Source organism: Haliotis rufescens, unplaced genomic scaffold (assembly GCF_023055435.1).
Source record: "Haliotis rufescens isolate VD_foot unplaced genomic scaffold, xgHalRufe1.0.p SCAF_14, whole genome shotgun sequence".
NCBI lineage: Eukaryota > Metazoa > Mollusca > Gastropoda > Lepetellida > Haliotidae > Haliotis > Haliotis rufescens.
The window spans coordinates 27,196,189-27,215,438 of NW_025963824.1; the positions used below are offsets into that span (position 1 = coordinate 27,196,189).

At 38.0% G+C, this 19,250-nt stretch overlaps 1 protein-coding gene across 3 annotated transcripts in view; it reads right to left on the minus strand.

Annotated features, from left to right (window-relative positions):
- Positions 1-1,505: 1,505 nt before the first annotated feature.
- The window catches only part of LOC125379159, a 63,409-nt gene continuing 45,664 nt past the window's right edge, over positions 1,506-19,250 (minus strand). For 2 of the 3 annotated variants that reach the window (XR_007220621.1, XR_007220622.1), the window contains exons 2-7: positions 5,863-5,930; positions 3,899-5,044; positions 3,657-3,702; positions 3,038-3,157; positions 2,088-2,814; positions 1,509-1,866 (exon numbers count right to left, since the gene is read on the minus strand). Coding sequence is in view for 1 of the 3 variants with exons in the window: in XM_048395221.1 (XP_048251178.1) it covers positions 1,653-1,866; positions 2,088-2,814; positions 3,038-3,157; positions 3,657-3,693 (1,098 nt within the window). In the remaining 2 variants the exon portion in view is untranslated. Of the gene's footprint in view, positions 1,867-2,087; positions 2,815-3,037; positions 3,158-3,656; positions 3,703-3,898; positions 5,045-5,862; positions 5,931-19,250 lie in introns of all 3 variants that reach the window. The other variant, XM_048395221.1, reaches the window with a different exon arrangement.

Here is a 19,250-nt window from a genome sequence, read left to right on the forward strand (position 1 = left end):
ATCATAAACTGCAGGAAGTACCAATATGTAAAAACGAAATTAAAAGTATCACAAAGGAGAAAATCTTCCCAAAGTGACAAAATAACTATCAGAAATCTGACTGCAAACTGAAACACCTGCTACAAAAACACTCAAAAACAAAAATCCATCATAAAACCAAAAGAATTGACAGAGTAATAACCAAACTACAAACAGGCCACACTAAACTCCCACCTACAACAAATTAAAATGCCCGAACTGCAACTTAAAAGAAACTCCTGAACACAATATTGCACACATTACCAGCAACACAGAACAACACTCCAATCCACACTAAACTGCAACCAGTCAAACACAACATACTAGCTGCGCTACTAAACCCCCTAAATGACTTACAAACCTATAAAGCACCAGGCATCTATCTCATCAAACGGGGCCTACTCGGTCGCATCTAAAAAAGTACAACAACAACAAACCCCCACCCCACCCCACACACCACACACCCCCCACACACCCTTTTTGCATGGCATATTTCAAAGTTCCAAACTTGTTCTATAAATTACATGTATGAAGATCTCAAGAAACCATATGATACTATAAAACATTTTTCAATGATATTGATAATACATAAGCAAATATAATGGTCATTGCTGAGATTGAGTGCTTAAAATAGTTTTATTTGGGAATTTAGAGGCATGGGACTCACAGCTTCAAAGTTGTACTACACTGGACATGACTTCCCATACGCGGGAAGTGCTTATGAATTTGTAATTTAGATAGTACTTTCTGTTATACAAACGTACTGCAGTTGACATATTTTCACCATACCGGAAGTGCTCATAATTGCTTTGTTATTTAGCAGAGGGATGATCTTTATCTTTCCAAGTTGTTCTGCATCAAGCATATAATTTCGAAAACCAGAAGTAATACATTTCATGTGGAAGTGCTTATACATTTTTCAGACCGCCTCCGTGGTCTAATGGTAGAGCATCCGCCCGGAGAGCCAAATACCTAAAGATGTTAAAAGATGGTACTTGTTGTTACCCTATCTGGCGCTCGGCATTAAGGGGCTTAAACAAGGACTGGTCGTCTCGGAGTCAGTATACTGTGTCTGAGTGGGGTATTCATGTTAAACTGCAGCATGGTATCTCAGTGAGCTAGCACTATAAATCGGCATCAGTCCGGACTAGTACAAGCAGCCACACACACACTACGCGTCCATGCACGTCGCTATATAAGTGCAATAATCTTGGACGCGACATTAAAACCTATTTCACCACCTATAAATTTGTTATTAATGTATTCAGGTGCAAAGGACTTTCTATTGTAAAAAGGTGGGGTTTTTTCAACCCCGAAGGGATGACATTAAAATAGAAGTACTTATAACTTGTATTTAGGGTCCTCCGTCACCTTGTTTGGTAATATCCAAATGGTTCATGGCGTGATGATTTGGGGGGGGGGGGGGGGGGGGGGGGGGGCATTGAGGAAACAGGTGATATTGGGACTACTTCTATTTTTGCATGAACGCGTATGTGTTTTCTGTTTAACGGCACAAAATATTCCAGCTCTATGTTGGCAGTCTGTTCATAAGCTAGTCTGAAAATAACGTAATGATACCACATCCTGATTAGATACTATATTTTCAAATAACATAAAGTGGACAAAGAGGGTAACTATTTATTGCTACCCATAACACTACACACATATATTGTCCTACCTGGCAGAGGTTTTTGGATGAAGTGCCAGGTCATTCCTTTTCGACTCTGGTCTTCAAGACAGTTAGTCACTTCACAGTCTGCCACCACATTGACTATGTCTGGCTTTCGACAGGTAGCTTCTGTTCGGAATTGATCAGCATTGAAAACATATTCACAAACTGATTGTGTCCTGGAATGAAGGAAAGCACTTTTAGATTGTGTTTGAAAGATATGTCAAGTTAAACATGTTGATCTTAAAACTCCAATAGCTACACTTTACATTAAAACATGTTGTTATTCTGGCACACTGAAGGACACACAGTGGGGAAGCAGAGGGAAGGAACAGTTATTTAAAGATATCTGATAGCACTAGAAAAAAACATTGTTACATAATATATAAAGAATGAATACCTGGCTTGTTCTGCTAAGACATCCGACTTTGTCACAATCATTGTGGGACCAGACCTTTGTAATCTTTTAGCGACTTCAAGTAACAAAACAGTTCCTCCACAGGATGGCCTTGTATTCACTGTCACGTGTTTATGATCAATATTTTCAGTAAGCACACGGAACTGCTCCGTGGTAAGAACCCATAACGAATTCTCTGCGTCCGTCCTGCGAACACAGTCAGTCACAGCAAGCGATAGCAGAAATGCTCGAAGGACCTTTCTGAATTTCTTTTCAAACATGCTAAGTGCCAGGGGAACAGCTAATTGAGACGTTTTTGCATGTATTCTATCGATGGCCTTTTTGAACCTGACATCATCTGATAGTTCGGCTTCTCGCAACAGACCAAAGACGACACTGAACTGTTCATCTGTGTACTTCCGAACCGCTGCTACTATGCCTTTAGCGATAGATTGGTTGTACTGCAGCGCTTCAGAGTGTTTCCTTCTGGTTATTTTGTCACAGATAACTGTAAATACAGTTGGTGGTTCATCTGGGACAAAGAGTATCGCGTCATAGAGTGCTTCAGTAGGCCTTGGTTCTGCATCTATATTTGCAGACACGTTCATTCGTTTTGCTGTGTAAGCCACACCAGACCTGAATAAACCGCTTTTTACTCTCTCTAGAACTAATCTACAGATCCCAGTATCGTCATTCGGATCGCCATGCGTTGGGTATACACACATACCACCTGAAACAGCAAATAGATAGTTTATCATAATTTTCCATATAATAAATAGTCTGGTTGTTGTCTGGCGTTCACCTATCACATTATGCTTTCTAAGAGCTTTATACATTTTGAAGCGTAAAGATGATAATGTAGTTATTTAGTTTTTGCCTCCATTTTTAATGAAACATTAACTCTTGTTCTATAGCACCTGTAGCTATAGGGGTCAAAGTTAAGGAATACATACCTGCATTCAGTACGTGGTGCTCTATGTCATCAATAGATTGCCTTATCTGCCTTACATGGGGAGGGTGACGAGCGAAGGACGTGATCTCCACTTCATGAATTGGCTCTTTTGGAACAGGCTCTGAAATTTATGCATGTGATTTAAGGCTCTGTAGCATGCATTGACTATTTCTAAAACGGATCAAAATATTCAAATATTGATAGAAATGACCATTCATTGATCTTTAATCAAAACGCTCATGACGTATTGTACCTTATCACAGTCCTACATATGCTTTTATATGCTGTATGACGCAGCATATCTCAATTTACAACCCTACATTAGATATGAATACATTGTAGTAGTTTACAGCAACAGTTCCAATTTGGAAATTATGATGATGATATGAAAACAATACTGTATATTCCAGTGACGGGATAGATCAATCAGTTAATTGCATAGGGTCAGTGGGACTCACAAATGAGCTTCATATATTGCACTGATATGGGAAATCGATCTCAAGCATTTGACGTAATAAGAAAATGTTTTTACCATTAGGTTACCCCATCGCATAAATCCACTACCCAATGTAGTTAAAGATGTTGAAATGTCTTGTTTAAAAGTTACATTACAAACTTACCCTTAATCTCAAGATGTCTTTGTTTTGAAGAAGTCATGTTTGCTTTCTGAAATGACAAGTGTTTAGTATATTATATAATGTTTCTAGTGGCAGATCATGAGGCAAAACTCATCTAAAGCATGTCGAAATATGCCTTTATATTACACAATATAGATTAGAAGACAAGAAGTGACTTGAGCTTTATAACAAAGTGTCAGTGCAGACAACGCGTTGCTAGTAGTAGAAAGAACTGTTAATATTACATCTTAGCAATCGATCACGCCACTCCACAACTGGTAGTCTCCTCTCCGAATTGCAGTCATCTAGTTCATATGCTTCTGGTCCTTTTCTGTCATGGAATACAAGTCCATTTACAGCAGGTGCTGCAACTTCTAATATAAACAACTCCCCCAATGGATGAAATTCTATCTTAATTAAATCTGGAGATAGGTTGCTGACAACAGCGTTATTGTCATAAGGAAGCACAAGTGTTTCGTTCCTTATTTGTTCTTTTATTTGTGCTTTAAGCAAATCATGCTTGTCAAGTGAAATGTCGAATCCCTCCTTTTGATATCGGTGAGACTTGTATGATCTATATGTAATGTCCTCCTCAAGAACTCCAAGATAGAATGACCCACCCCCTTCAACCTTGGAGAATGCGCTGATATAATATCTTAATTTACATTGTGTCCAAATGTAATTTGCAAATCTGTGTGGGTCATTTAGAAGCTCCTCTTTCAGATCTCTGTCTGTGACCTTAAAGCGCTTCACTTGGATGCCTCGAGTCTCTTGTAGGCAATCCAAACCACGAATTCTTGTACTGGTGTTGTGAAAAGGAATCTTCCTGGTGAGAAACGTCTGAAGTTCTGTGTTTGTAGGATCCTCAACACTGTTATCAAGAGGGACCTTTGTGTTGAAGTCTACTGTCACAACTGTAAATGAAGGTGTTACTGTCACTCCAACTACACTCTTGAAGAGAGCGTTATAATCAATTCCAGCTTCTTCAGGTTCATCATCAGGATCTTCTTCAAACTCTTCTTCGTCAGTGGTATTGTCAGCGAGAGTGTGTAACCAGTTCTTCCGATACACTTGAACAAATAGACTTCCATCTTCAATAAGTGAATTGAGTTTAACATCAACTAGTTCGTTGAAGTGGTCAAGGTAATTATCATTAAAGTCAAGGTCATGAATATGAACAATTACAGCACCCCCACCAGAGTTTCGTAAAGCTGATACGCACTTCTTTAACTTCCAAACGAAATCCTTACGCCTTTCCGTCACTGAATTCCTGTCTTCATCTGTATTTGGAAGGTTGATAAATGACGAATTTGCATGAAGGAACAGGAATGTACTTTCACATGAGAGGATTCTTTGCCGTTTGTCTTTTATCTCTGAACATGTTTGGCACACTGAAAGGTAAAGCGACACATATACACTTATCCAAAGACACTAAATTATGTAAATATAACGGCAAACCCGATCCATGAAGTTATTGTTGGATGTTCTTTTGAAGATATTCAGTGGGATAATAAACTATAATATGTCACTTGCACAACCAATACAACAAAATATAATATAGAAGATACTTTAGGCTTGAGTTGAATTGTCGGAATATCATACAGCTAACAATTTTGACGTACACATGCATACAATTGCCTGTTTAACTTAAGGTGTACTAAATACGGTACCATTGTCTTAAATTACAGATTCTATAAAAACAAGAAACAGTTAAAATCGTACATTGGATTCTTTCTGATTTTGGAAAGGGTTTTGTCGTTTTAATTACTGGCATGGCAACACACACACATCATTGTTGTTAGTATTTTCTCCCAGGACTACAGCCATTCCATGACTTGTTGGTCTATTAATTCTCTTTACTTCATATGGTTTATGAAGTCATACTGATCATTTATTGCGACATTTATTGACATATTCATTCCCTATTTGACAAATGCATGATCAATTCAAAGATTTAGTTCATTAACATGCAACTGTTTTCAGAGTTTTTTATAATGATAGAATGGATTTTCTCGCTTTAATTTTATTTCATAATGGCGATTCATCTTTATTTTGAAGTTCACTGATGTGATGATAAAATGAGATATTAAACGTCAACAAATTGTTATTGTAATATCAGTATCTGCATCATGCGAACATACTACGTTTCCTCAACATGTGTATATGAAGAAGTATTTTTTTATCTATTATATGTGGAAAGACAACATACCTTCACGCGCTTCTGCCATCACCAAAACATCTGATACTCATTCTCAAGCGGCCAGTCAGTATGTATACCTGTAAAAATAAACTCTTACTGAAATATTCTACAAGTATTTAGAAAGTCAAAGTTATCACGATCACATCTTTTGTTAAACTAGAGAACAGCATTCATAAAAAAAGATAAGAAAGATAATGAATAATCGAGGCCATTTTCTCCTAAAAGGATAAGTAATATTGCATGCAAATGTTTTCTTTGCCTAAACGATAATTAGCTTATCAACATCAATTTTTACTCGGGCAACAAGTATAGATATAATATTTTCATCAGGCTTATACGTGTACTCACAGTACTTTATCTTTCACATACTTGAAATGGACGTTGAACATTCCAATTTTACAGTGTTACAATATTACATTTAATTTCAAGCACTTTATATTGTTATATTTTTCATATATATTTAAAGCATTCAATATATTGAAAATTAATAAACTTAACTTTGGTACATGTATGTGCATCTGTCATGACGGGGGCAAAGTTATGCAACGAAATTTTGTGCTTAATATTCCTGTGAGTGGGCTGTCGGGTTGAGTGTAAGGAGTTATGAACCGTGATAGAGTGTTTTGTAACTAAATGCAAGTCAAACTGTACAAAATCATTTCACAACGATTCACATGACACGTTGATAATCTGTAGAAGCACAAAGGGATTCAAATTGTCCTCTCTCATCAATCACCAATCTGACTGCATTACATAGCTAATTAAAAAAACATATTTTCCTTTGTCAAAGCCTAAGGATTTCACTGTATTAAACATTCATGTACCCGATGAGTAACGATGCCTTAAAGGGGCACTGATCTAACGCAATTCCCCGGACTGGTTGTTGCCTTTGTTACTGTTTTTTTCCCCGTGAGTACCCGGATGATACGCAACGCAACTGAGCGTGACCAGAGACTGGGCTTCCGTCTGCAAGGAGAGCAAAATAAACTTGGAGGCTGGAGGCAATATTTGTTTTACGCATTTTTGCATGAACACTGATTGGTTAACTGTGATCAATAAAGATTTCGACAAAGGGCGGATGTTAATTAATTTCTTCAGCCTAAACAAACAGACAATAAAAACGGCGGAGCTCATCAGATGTCGTCATTTGGAAATACCCCAGATGGTTATAGTTTAATAATAAAAAAAGTATCCATGCAGTGAAATCATTTTCGGATTTCTGATTGCGTCGATAATACGATTACTACTCCCTTTTTGTCATCAACGTTTTCTGGTATAACGCTACACTTGTGTATTTGTCGTCATTCACTTGATGCTCAGTTAATGAATTTATTACAGGTACAATTAGTGGTAGCACCACTTAGATTACCCGACAAAGGTTCCCATTTGGCATTTATTGTGTCTGGGGTAATTATTCAATCTAAATCCAGGTTTGAAGTGAGGTGAAATGTGTGTTATATAATATGCACGTGGCAGACCAGCAAGAGATGAATGATCAGTTGATTTACTTTTTTGTAAATCAACGGATCGTTCCTAGTCATCAATGGATTAACAGAAAATACGTTGATTGATTAATCACTGTTATCTTGCACAATGGATATGTCAAAAGTGAGTGTTTACATGTCTAGGTTTACTAAAACAAAGGGAATACACTCATATCATGGCGTGAAGTGCCGATGTAAAAACAACATACTTTGTTCAAAGGGTTAACTGACAATATGTTGATTGATTGATCATTGTTATCTATCACTCAATGGATTTTTTAGGCACCGTGGACGTTATGAAAATAGTTGTCACGTGGGCCTTCTCAGCCGACCCTTGAGACTTGACACCTATGTGAAACACATGAAACAATCCAGGTGATCAGTTGAAAAACGAACACGGGTTATAATATCCTGAAACGATATATATCTTTTAAAATATTTGATTGTTACAGAGACACGTAAACGTAACATTTTCAGTCTCTTGGTGATGACATTAAACATCAAAATGTTTGGAATTTGTTATCATAATAATAAAGATGGAAATGTTTTTCATTCACTTTGTAAAATAACTGGATATTTAGGCGTTTAATAAATTTGAAAATGTTACACATTTTGACAGTAAAAAATATACACACTGTAAAAAAAGCAATGCTCAGGTGAAATATTTTCTTTGTGTTGCAAGTCAAAATAGTGTAAACGAAAATCTCAAAATTACCAAGCAAGTGACAATAATACAACACACGTGTGTAGGGCATTGTAAAGTTCTAGATCTGTATAAGATAGAAGAAGATTTCAAGGCACCCTAACTATTTGATCTCAGCAGATGTTCGATAGTTGTGGACATAGTCTATTCATGATTTCAGAGCATTTATTCAAGGTCGTCTCCATATACAAAACCAGAAGCCTCTTCCACAATTATTACTGACTGTAGATTTACGTCAACAATAAGTTTGTTGTATATGCTTCTGTGGCAATATTGTGAAACCGGTTTCTGCATGAAAAAGTCACTGAATTGTTCTTATAATATATATCCTAAAAGAAACAAATAATTAACTTTATGCTAAAAGGTTTGGAACTGGGTAATACCAATCAATGCAAAAGAATAGCCCCAAGAAGACCTCACTCTTACATGTTATAAGTAATAGAACGAGTGCATTTGAAAACATTATACCAAATTGATCTGGTGACTACGTGAGCATAGCGGTCTGGGGATCGGCTCACTAACTTTAAAATTAGTTTCAAAATGTACTTGTGTAATGGCGTTAATCTTGTTCAGTTTGATGAGTCCTTTGTTACAATCATGATTGTAAGCAGGCAGATAACACATCATTGAACCAAGCCTCATCAGCCAAACATGAATACAGTTTTGGAAGTCGATGATACCAACGCAGAGAGCAAAATTACACATACGCCTTTCAGGTAACCTTGAATAGACTGCGCACACATACATGCACGATGTGTATCATTGGCACCATCAGTTGGTAACGTAGGGCTGATGAATAATGAAGTGGAACATAATATGATGTGAAATATAGTCCGATGCATTACTGTTGTTGAGAAGGCACCGCTTGCAGGGGGTAGTGATAAACTTACTTCAGGCGTCTCACTATAAGATAGCCAGGTAAAATGTCATAGTGTCAGGTCAGATACTTATAATTAGCCAAAGCAGTTTCACTTCTAAAACCTTAGCCTCTTTATAATGGATATCTGTCTGACTAGTGTTGGGTATAAATTCATGTTCGAGTAGTTGTTGTGAGCCAACCAATGGTTAACGCATTCTGTATCTGAGGGGAGTAGAAGTTTCGAAAAGTGCAATTCATTCTCATTTTAGTTATTTAATCATTTCCAATTCACACAATTTCATTTTGAATTAGGGTATTTCTATGTATTTGTTAAGTTCATCAATGTTACCCTTCACTGTTTGGCACTGATTAGATACATCCAACCATATGACCATCATCCATTGAAAAAACAGTTTTTAAAATCGTAATGCAACAAAAGCCTTAAAAGTTTCCAAAACACTACAACTTCTGATGATACAAGCAAAACAATCAAACCGCTTTAAACAATCTGAAATTAAATAACATTTTGTGAGACGACGTACACTGAAACCTAATCTAGTTCACAGTTGGTTGGTTTGCCTGCAGAAGTTATATATTTTAGCACCACAAATAATGTTCCGTGAGCCAAATACTGTTTGTCGTTTTCTTTTACAGTGACACACACAAGTAATGAATTTTCTAATTTCACACAGTTTTCATTTTTATTTTCATTTATGATATTTCCACATGTTCTGTTTGTTCACAAATAACGTTCACACAGCGTGAAATGGCAGCGTTAACGTCAGTTCTTTACCTGAATTAGATCCTGTGAGCTCCGTGCCTATTCACCTTGCAATGACTGACGACGTTTAGAAGCGATTGAGGCGGCAGTTGACATTGTCGGACATGGTGATCGGGTTCATCCCATAGATGTTCAAATGGGTTTAAATCGGTGATCTTGGAGAAATGTAATGTTCTGATTCTGTAGTAAATCCATAGTCACACGTGCAACATGTGCTCGGGCGTTGTCCTGATGGAAAAGCTCTCGTTAAGGGTCGACGATGGTGAATTTCACCTCGGTAAGGTTATACTGTCAAATTGCCTTGCACGTGTACCAGGTTGGTTCTACGGGTGTAGGATGTGGCTGGCCTCTTTCGGATCTGTCCACTTTGTCAACACAGTGTTGAGCAAAACGTTCACATCTACGCCTGAGGACACGGGTTGGTTCATCTCGACGTTGCAGTAAAATTCGAGATTTACCACTGAACCAAACTCTACGCCAGTGTCTCAAATTCCATTCCTGAACCCTTCACACACCATCAAACACGTAAACGTCGGAGCTGACGTCGTAGAATAGGACCTTAATACGGCCTTCGGGCTCGAAGTCCAAACTCCATATGTATTGTTTGGGCTGACACCCTACACAGACCAGGCGCATTGGAGGCGATGTATGTCGCTGTAATGGTTACGGTGACTGAGATGGAAGACCCGGATGAACTCTCCCGAGGTGCAGTTGAGATCCGTGTTCTGTCAGATCTTGGGCGATCTCTTGTAGACCCATACCTTCGGTATCCGTTTTAAAGATATGAAATTGTGCTGTGGAGGACGTTAAAATGACTACTGACGACGGGGACTCTCAAGCCTCTATACATCGATGGCATTTCGAGTTGCTGGGCCTCGTCGTGGCATATCGAAAATTATTCACCATTCATGCAACAGTAGGCACTTTACCGAACGAAAACCAGCCTTTTATACCCAATACCCCTACCTACCCGAAAAACAAAGCGATGAGCAAGAAGTTTTATTCCAATCTTACTCCGATGCAATGTCAAGAAATCCGTTTTAAATATCAATTATCAAACGGTGCGTTTCCATCAGAAAACACTGTAGAGTAACATATGTGAAATATGTAACTTTATCAAACATTTAAGGCGAAATATGTAGAATGTTTATAAAGAAAATCCCCTGTGTGTTTCGTTTTTGACAGAGTATATTTCCTATTGTCATATTAAGTAAGAAAATGAAGCAAAGCGCATGAAATGTGAGCGGGACACACATACTTCACTGATGATAAGATGGCGTTATGTAATCTGTTTGTGACATCATGAACAATGGAGGGCGTCATATCGTATATTCCTCAACAATGAAGCGCTGTGAAGTCGTATGGCGTCTGCCCGGAGAGCGGAAGGTCGGCGGTTTGATCCCACGACTGCGCCATACCAAAAGACGTTCAAAGACGGTACTTGTTCTTAACCTGCCGGTCGCTTGGCATTCAGGGGAAACTGAGTTTTATCAGATTTATGGCCAGAAATAGTATAACATTTTCTGCCTTTTACCCAAGCAGTTTAATGTAAGTTATCGACATGATTCCACAACCACGAACCAAAGCCCATTGTTTGTTAACATTAAGGAAGTACTGACACTAACACTTTAAGGCTTCAGTACAGCTTTCAGAAAGTTGTATGGTAGACATGAGGATAATTTAACGGTCCAGTGACAAAACGTATATGTGATGGAATTTTCTATGTTGACTTGAACCATATGTTCCCGAGTGAACCATAGTCGTGCCTTTGCCACCGATCGGATAGGATGCGATTCCCTTTTCGCGAACACCTAGTATCGTCACTATTTGATAGTGATTCATGAGCACGTACTAAACATGTAGTCGGAATCAGACAATGGACTTATGATTATAGAAAGTGTATTGTCGCTTTTATCCAAGACCTGACGACAAGTTCATTTCTCTTTTGTACTGGATTCGAAAGCTCCATAAAAATCCATACAAAAAGAGACATCTTGCTTGGCCCAGAAATTACACCAACAACGCCTTGTGTCAAATAGTAACCACAATCCTTAATACAATCACAGAGGGACGTTCTTTATATTCTCATTAGCTTTTTGAGACATATGGAATAAACACCATGTGGATTCTATCAAATTGCATTTTTGGCTCTGTAAACTTCTTCAACTCTGAATTTACCAAATTTGGGAAAGATGAACTTTGGCTTTCAAGTTAAACTTTCTTCTTATCATACGATGGCATCCTATTTTATAAGCACATGTAAACATTTACATTAATTTAAGAGTGAGGGAGCCTACGTAGACTCCCCAACTGTCCGTCCTCAAACTACTTTCCTCAAGTAAAACTCCGATCTAGTATTTTTTAGTATTTTGTGTTTTATTTTAAAATGTAGTCAAAATGTTTATGTAATGTATGCGTTTTTCTTTTGTACCAAATATCTGATTGGTCTTAACACTTGTTGATATATTAAATGTCAAAAGACACGGATGAGATTCTTTATGAATCATGTGGCTACTTTCAAATGCTGTGACATGGAAACATAAAGCGTAGCCTGTATTTTGCACAGCTGCAACTTTAATAATCATATTTAACATTTAACAATCTGTTTATACATCCCATTCTCAGTGAAACATTGAAAGTATTACACTGTCAGCTCGACATTTTGGAAATATATTTTAGTTGACGTTTGTAGTCAGGCGAATTCGTGGTGCAAAGAGTTATCACCCTGCAGATAGTCTTAATTGCTCAAGTTATCTTTGTTCGGTGATTATTTCGCCGGCAGGTTGCGAGTTGTATGTTGTCCTTGACAAATTGGATATTGTAGTCAAATTATGGAAGAGTTATAAATATCGCAAAGCGTCGGCGCCATCCGGCGGAAAAGAACACATATGGGAGCACATGCTACTAGTTTGGTAAGTTCCCTCACATGAACTTATGCTGATTGCAGCATGTATACAGGGTACAGATTGGCTGACACTTAACACAATCGCGTGTATTTGTGTCTTGCCTGGTTACAAACACGGGTGTAATCAATTATCATAGGACAACGCCTAAGCACAAGTAAACATTTGAAACTATTTTAAGAATGAGCATGCCGACGGAGGCGCCCCTACTTCTGTTAACTGATGTGTGTATTTTTATTGTCAAGTATAATGTCAATAAATCTATGTATATTTATTTGGTTTATGAAATTTTTGAGTTTTTATTTTGTGATCTTTTTCAGGTATTTTTGTTGTCTCAATTGCAGAAGGTATTATTACTCAACTGCTAGCATATATAGATATATTTATATATGCGTACGGATTACATGGTTGATACTATTTGAAACCTGACAGATTAGGTTTTATGTGCGATGTGCCTTCTCGTGTTGTTGCACTGAGTATATTTATCCCATTGTCAGATGTCTAGGCACTTGTTCTCACTTACATATGGGTCATTATCAAAATTTGTACCCCTTTTGGCCCTGTTGAATAAATAAAAATAAAACTTGAAATTCAAACTGATTTGAGAAGAAACATCTTAACTTGACAAATAGTTGGGTAAATTATGCCAACACAAAGAAACATAATTTTGAAATATTTCAAATATATTGGAGAATCAGTGGAAATCTATTGTCCTTGGTGTAACCATTATAGTTGCCGATCTTTTACAGAAATAAAAAATAAATACAATATTTCTTTCGGTGTATTATTGTAAAACTAATATTTTACCTCTACCAAGAAGAGAAAAAGAATCTCATTTTAATATCACCTCGTTTTAAAACGTGGATTGTCACTCTTTGTGGGAAATAAAAAGATAAAATTGCATTTTACTCTTCTCTTTGTCCCACACATTACCAAAAGGATCGATATAATTTCAATATTCTGTTTTTATTGAACATGTTCTTTGGACTATTTGAAAATCATGCTATGTGTGTTTACCTGAATAATTTTCAGAATTTCCTCTGGTTACACTAAAGACAAAAAAGTTACACCAAAGGCGGTAACACTAAATACATTACCATTACTCATGATGATTTTTCTTTCACGTCACAATAATCTATCAGTAGGAAATGATGCATTATAGTTTGTGTTGCATATTAGAAATGGTGTCAGACATGTTTGTTTCACAACGTTTTCTTTGAAGTTAAAACTACCGACTTGTGGTAACACCAAGGACATATTAAGTAACAGCCATCATCAAGTAACAACATGTCATCACCGGCTAATGATCGTAGCGCCAACCTTCTCACCCCTCTTCGTCATTTTGCTGATTAGGCTATCGCTAGCGAGTTTTTTGTCTTTATATTTTATCCTCCAGCATTTGTTTCTTATGTTCATGTCATGTGTCATGTGATTAAAAGCAATCATTTTACACTCTAATGGTAAGTGAATATTCCTAGCTCTGGACAATAAACAAAACAATAAACAAAACATTACTATATCATTTAAATACAAAGAGGGCCCGTGAAGATCCGGGTTAGAATATGTCAACCCATGCATGCCGAAAAAAGGCGACTACGCTTGGCGTAAGAGGTGACTAACAGGATCGGGTGGTCAGGCACACTGACTTGTTTGATGCATGTCATCGTGTCCCATCGTATGCCAATCACTGGATTGTCTGATCCAGACTCGATTATTTACAGACCGCCGTCATATAGCTGGAATGTTGCCTGAGTGCGGCGTTAAACAACAAACAAACAGACAAAAAAGACAATAGTAATATATTGCGTAGGCTTTTCACTATGCAATTTAAGAATGACTCTTTATAGTTTTAGCAACAGTCCTGCATTGTCGTCATATAACAACTGACCCAATGAGGTAGCCCTTCGCAACGATTGTCTTCATATCAAACAACATCACACGGCACAGCGGGGAGGTGGGGTAGCCTAGAGGTTAAAGCTTTCGCTCATCACACCCGACATGGTTACAATGTGTGAAGCCAATAACACTATGCATACAAACTCTTGGTGTTCGATAGATATTGACAACAATACCTATCTTACTTGTATGCAAACTCTTCAAATGCAACACTTTGTGTCTTTTACTTAAATTACATTGGTATACATTGTGCTACTGGGTCAGCGTGACATGTAATATTTTCGTAGTACAGGCGTGTTTATCGACCCAACACAAGATTGTTAGTGGCCTGGTTTCGATCACGGGTGTAAATGATAACGCACGACAGTCAAGTTGAACGCTATTGCACAAGACTGATGTTATCTCTCTCCCAAGACGACCTCATTCAAATAATCTATTGCGCATAGTGTTTCTACTATTAATATCTCGTCTATTACTGATTATAATGGATTAGTGTGTGTATTCTACCGTCTGTTATAGTGATATTTTTTGAACATTTGAAAGCTGCGCGGAGGGGTCCTGAATATTACGTGCCTACTCATTTTGTTGCCCTCTATAGATGTACCATTGTCATTTTGGCTCTTAAGGTCTTAAGGTTCTCATCAAACCATCGATATACCTGAAGCTTAGGTTAAACCTCTTGGCCAAATGTCTGTGTTTGAGTTTGCCAGTCAGAGCAGAAATTTCGAATCAAATGCATAAAGATGCATCTAAGATTTCACCTAGATGTTATCCAGCATTTCACATAGTTTTATCTCAGTAAATTTCAGATGTTATGTGCTTTCATTTTGGCAAAGTGTCCTTAATCTTTGAAGAAGTATATGTAAAATCTACGTATATTGGAGAGTTTCAGTTACAAAAACAGGTTACGTCGTTTCTAAGTTCTGTCATGATATCATTGTCATTTTTTTAACAAGTGTATAACTGTTGTGAATGAGAAAAGGAAAACTAAAACAAACAAATGAAACATACTGTGTTAAAAATTCACAATTATATCAATGACCACATGTCACAACATAACCTACTTCTATGTAACTATATCTACGGTCAGCACGTTAAGTGACAAATGACCCATTGACCAATGTCAGGTTAAACATAAACCTCTAAACCAAATAACAAAAATACATTTTCTGCGTAGATATTAAACCCAACAACTGTCAACTGAGATATTAAAAACAAATAAATGATATATACTGTGTAGAAATTCACAATCCCATTTGTGACCACTGTCGAGACAACAACATGACTGTAACTCCTTCCTGGAAAATACTCAGTAAAACATGATTGATTATACAGCCTGTCAGCGGCCGTTATCAAGGCGAGGCTATTCTAGGAAATGAACAGTAACCATGCGCATGCCCGCTGAGAATACATGCATTAATAGTTGAATGTGATCTACTGTGAATGTTTAGTGGGTCGATTGGGATTTTCCAAAGTTGTTGGTGCATTTCACGAAGTAAAAACATTGATGCATATTCAGAAGAATAAAAAATGAGAGTACTTTAGAGTTATGTCACTGTGACCTGTCTCTTCTCCGCTACATTTAGTCATTATGCTAAAGCAAGCATGCATGGCCAAGTCGAAGGGTACCGAAATTTACTGTGCAGAAGACTGTCTCCGTAGCCTATAGCGTAGAGCGTCATACCAAAAGACGTTAAGAGATGGTACTGGTTGTTGCCCTGTTTGGCGCTGGGCATTAAGGGGCTAAAACAAGGACTGGTGGGCTCGGAGTCAGTATACTGTGTCTGAGTGGGGTATTCATGTTAAACTGCGGCATGGTAGCTCAGTGAGCTAGCACTATAAATCGGCATCAGTCCGGACTAGTACAAGCAGCCACACACACATACGGGTGCATGAACGTCGCTATATAAGTGCAATAATCTTGGACGCGACATTAAACCCCATTTCACCTCACCTCTTAAGTGTCCGAAACACACACACACACACACACACACACACACACACACACACACACACACACACACACACACACACACACACACACACACAAACAAACAAACACACACTGCACGTCGCTATATAAGTGCATTAATCTTGACGCAACGTTAAACCCCATTTCACCTTACTGTGCAGAGCTTCGCCCTCTATCCGTAGTTCCTAATGTCAGATTCTCTCTGATTATAATCCCTGGTTTGTGAGCACCATACGTTACCCATGCCCTTTGGCTTTTCCAAAGTGTTAAACGTCTTAAAGCTCCATCACGTTTGTCTCGTACATAAAGCAGAATTCCTGTTCAAAGCGGCGTTGACGTTTGTATATATATTTTATGTTGCAGTCATACTTTTCACATACATATAAATACCGTGTGAAAAATTGAATGCAACATAAACAAATTCTATTTATTCGTAAATAAATATGCAGAATGACAGGCAGTCAGATAAAGACATATTCAAAAAATAAATAAAAAATACTGTCAAATTATCTCTATATCACATTTCGACTGAAAGTACTTGAATAGATAATTCACAGAAATCCTTATTGTTATTGCGCTGCTTAAAATCATTATTTTGCTGAACGTTTCTGCAAATAACACCAGTCAAGTGCGACCGTAATGTTGTAATGTGCATCACAGTGTCAGTGTGACATATGGAAACGTAGTACAAGCGTGTGTGCAGTGTCTGGCTGATACAAAAACGAGGTGTTACAACAAGATTGCCTTTGTTGGTTGTTGCTATGTTTAAGTGAAGCTCAACTTTATGACAACATATAAGAGGCGAGGCGAGGCGAGGCGAGGCGAGGTGAGGTGAGGTGAGGTGAGGTGAGGTGAGGTGAGGTGAGGTGAGGTTAATCTAGGGTTAATCTAGGGTTAATCTTTATCGAGACCTCGGAGAAAGGGTAAACCGCGGGGCATTTTAACTTTATTCAATTCATCAAACGTTTCATTGGATGTGTCCCGACACAATACGTTTATCCTTGATTATGTAGCAATGCCGCAATGTCAGGACCTAAAATAGTTTATGGGCAAAATGTTAACAGTTGCCTTTCTACATATGTATGCGAAGGTAGCGATACATCCCTGATGCACACTGATAAAGTCAGTCAACATGTGCAGTATTCAATACAGAATAAGCGAGGCGAGGCGAGGCGAGGCGAGGCGAGGCGAGGTGAGGTGAGGCGAGGTGAGGTGAGGTGAGGTGAGGTGAGGTGAGGTGAGGTGAGGTGAGGTGAAGTGAGTTTTTCCTATAGTTTATCGGCAAAATGTTAACAGTTGCCTTTCTACATATATATGAAAACGTAGCGATACATCCCGCACCTTAAAACTGATAACGTCAGTCAACATGTGCAATATTTATAACAGGATACCCCGTCAATAACATATTTCAGCTTCTATGCATAATACTATGATAACGTTTGATTAACAGCATTTACCCGGGAAGTAAACAGCAGCAACAATTGCTTTCGAAATGTTTCTATTACCTTATGTCTGGGTTATATTAAGAACGAGGAAGTACTCCTAACCCGGTTTTGAAATACTTGAACCTTTCCTCATCATCATAACACGGGGAGCATTTCTCACTTACGGACGCCATCGATTGTAATATAGAACCAGCATGTCATAAACAAGAACATATTACACACGTCAACACAAAAACACCCAAACTTTAACCCAAAAAACAATTTAGTTTGTGCAAAATAACAAGAATTTGCGTTTGCTAAAAAGGTGAGGTGAAATGGGGTTTAACGTCGCATTCAAGATTATTGCATTTATATATATATAGTGTGTGTCTGTGTTAATTCGGAATAATGCCGCTTTATTTAGTGTTATCCCACCGAAGTACCGTTCCGCAGTTCAACATGCATACCCCACTCAGACACATAATACTGACGACGAGACGAGCAGTACTCGTTTTACCCAATATACAGAGGGTCAAGCAGGGTGGCCACAACTACCATCGTTTAACGTGTCTTTGTATGATGTGGCAGGGAATCAATCCATCGACCTGCCACTCTCTGCGGAGACGCTCTATGCACTGGACCAAAGAGGCAGTCACAACGCATTTGACACACATATCTATTTATTTTAAGATAGTACTGAATCCTTGACAAATATGTGTCCTGGTGCATAAAACACGTTAAAAGATATGAGTATTCATAGTATTTACCCTCGTCCTGCGTGTTTGATATAAGGGCCGACACTGGGATGGGAATTTTGTACTGTTTAAAATGATATGAATAACCTCTCTGTGGCCTTAATAAATGTTCATGAATTAAATGATTGTTTTCGTTTATACATTTTATCAGATGTGCCTGAAAATAAGACGTGTTCATATTCTGACTTTAAAATAAATATAAGTTTGTTTAAATGGGTACATTTATATGTATTTATCATTGATTATACACGCGTGCCATTATCCGTGGAACACTCATCTATTAAGAATATATCGATATAGTAGTGTAAAATAGTTGTACAACACAACATTAACCAAAACGAAATGGGGTGTACAAGGCTGTAAGTCTCAACTGACAAAGGGGTAGTACTCCTGGCGCTTTTAGCAGACATCTCCTTCTCAATACACATTCCGGTGCAGTTTCGCTGTGCAGACTTGCGTCCCTTGAGCACGCCAGAAACCTATGGGGTTCACCGAAGTGGTAGACGTCAGAGACCTGCATCACTTCGGGCTTTCCTCCCACGTTAAGCTGACACGCCGCGATATAACTGGAATACTGTTAAAACCCAACTCACTCACTCACAGTACAGTGATGATTTAAC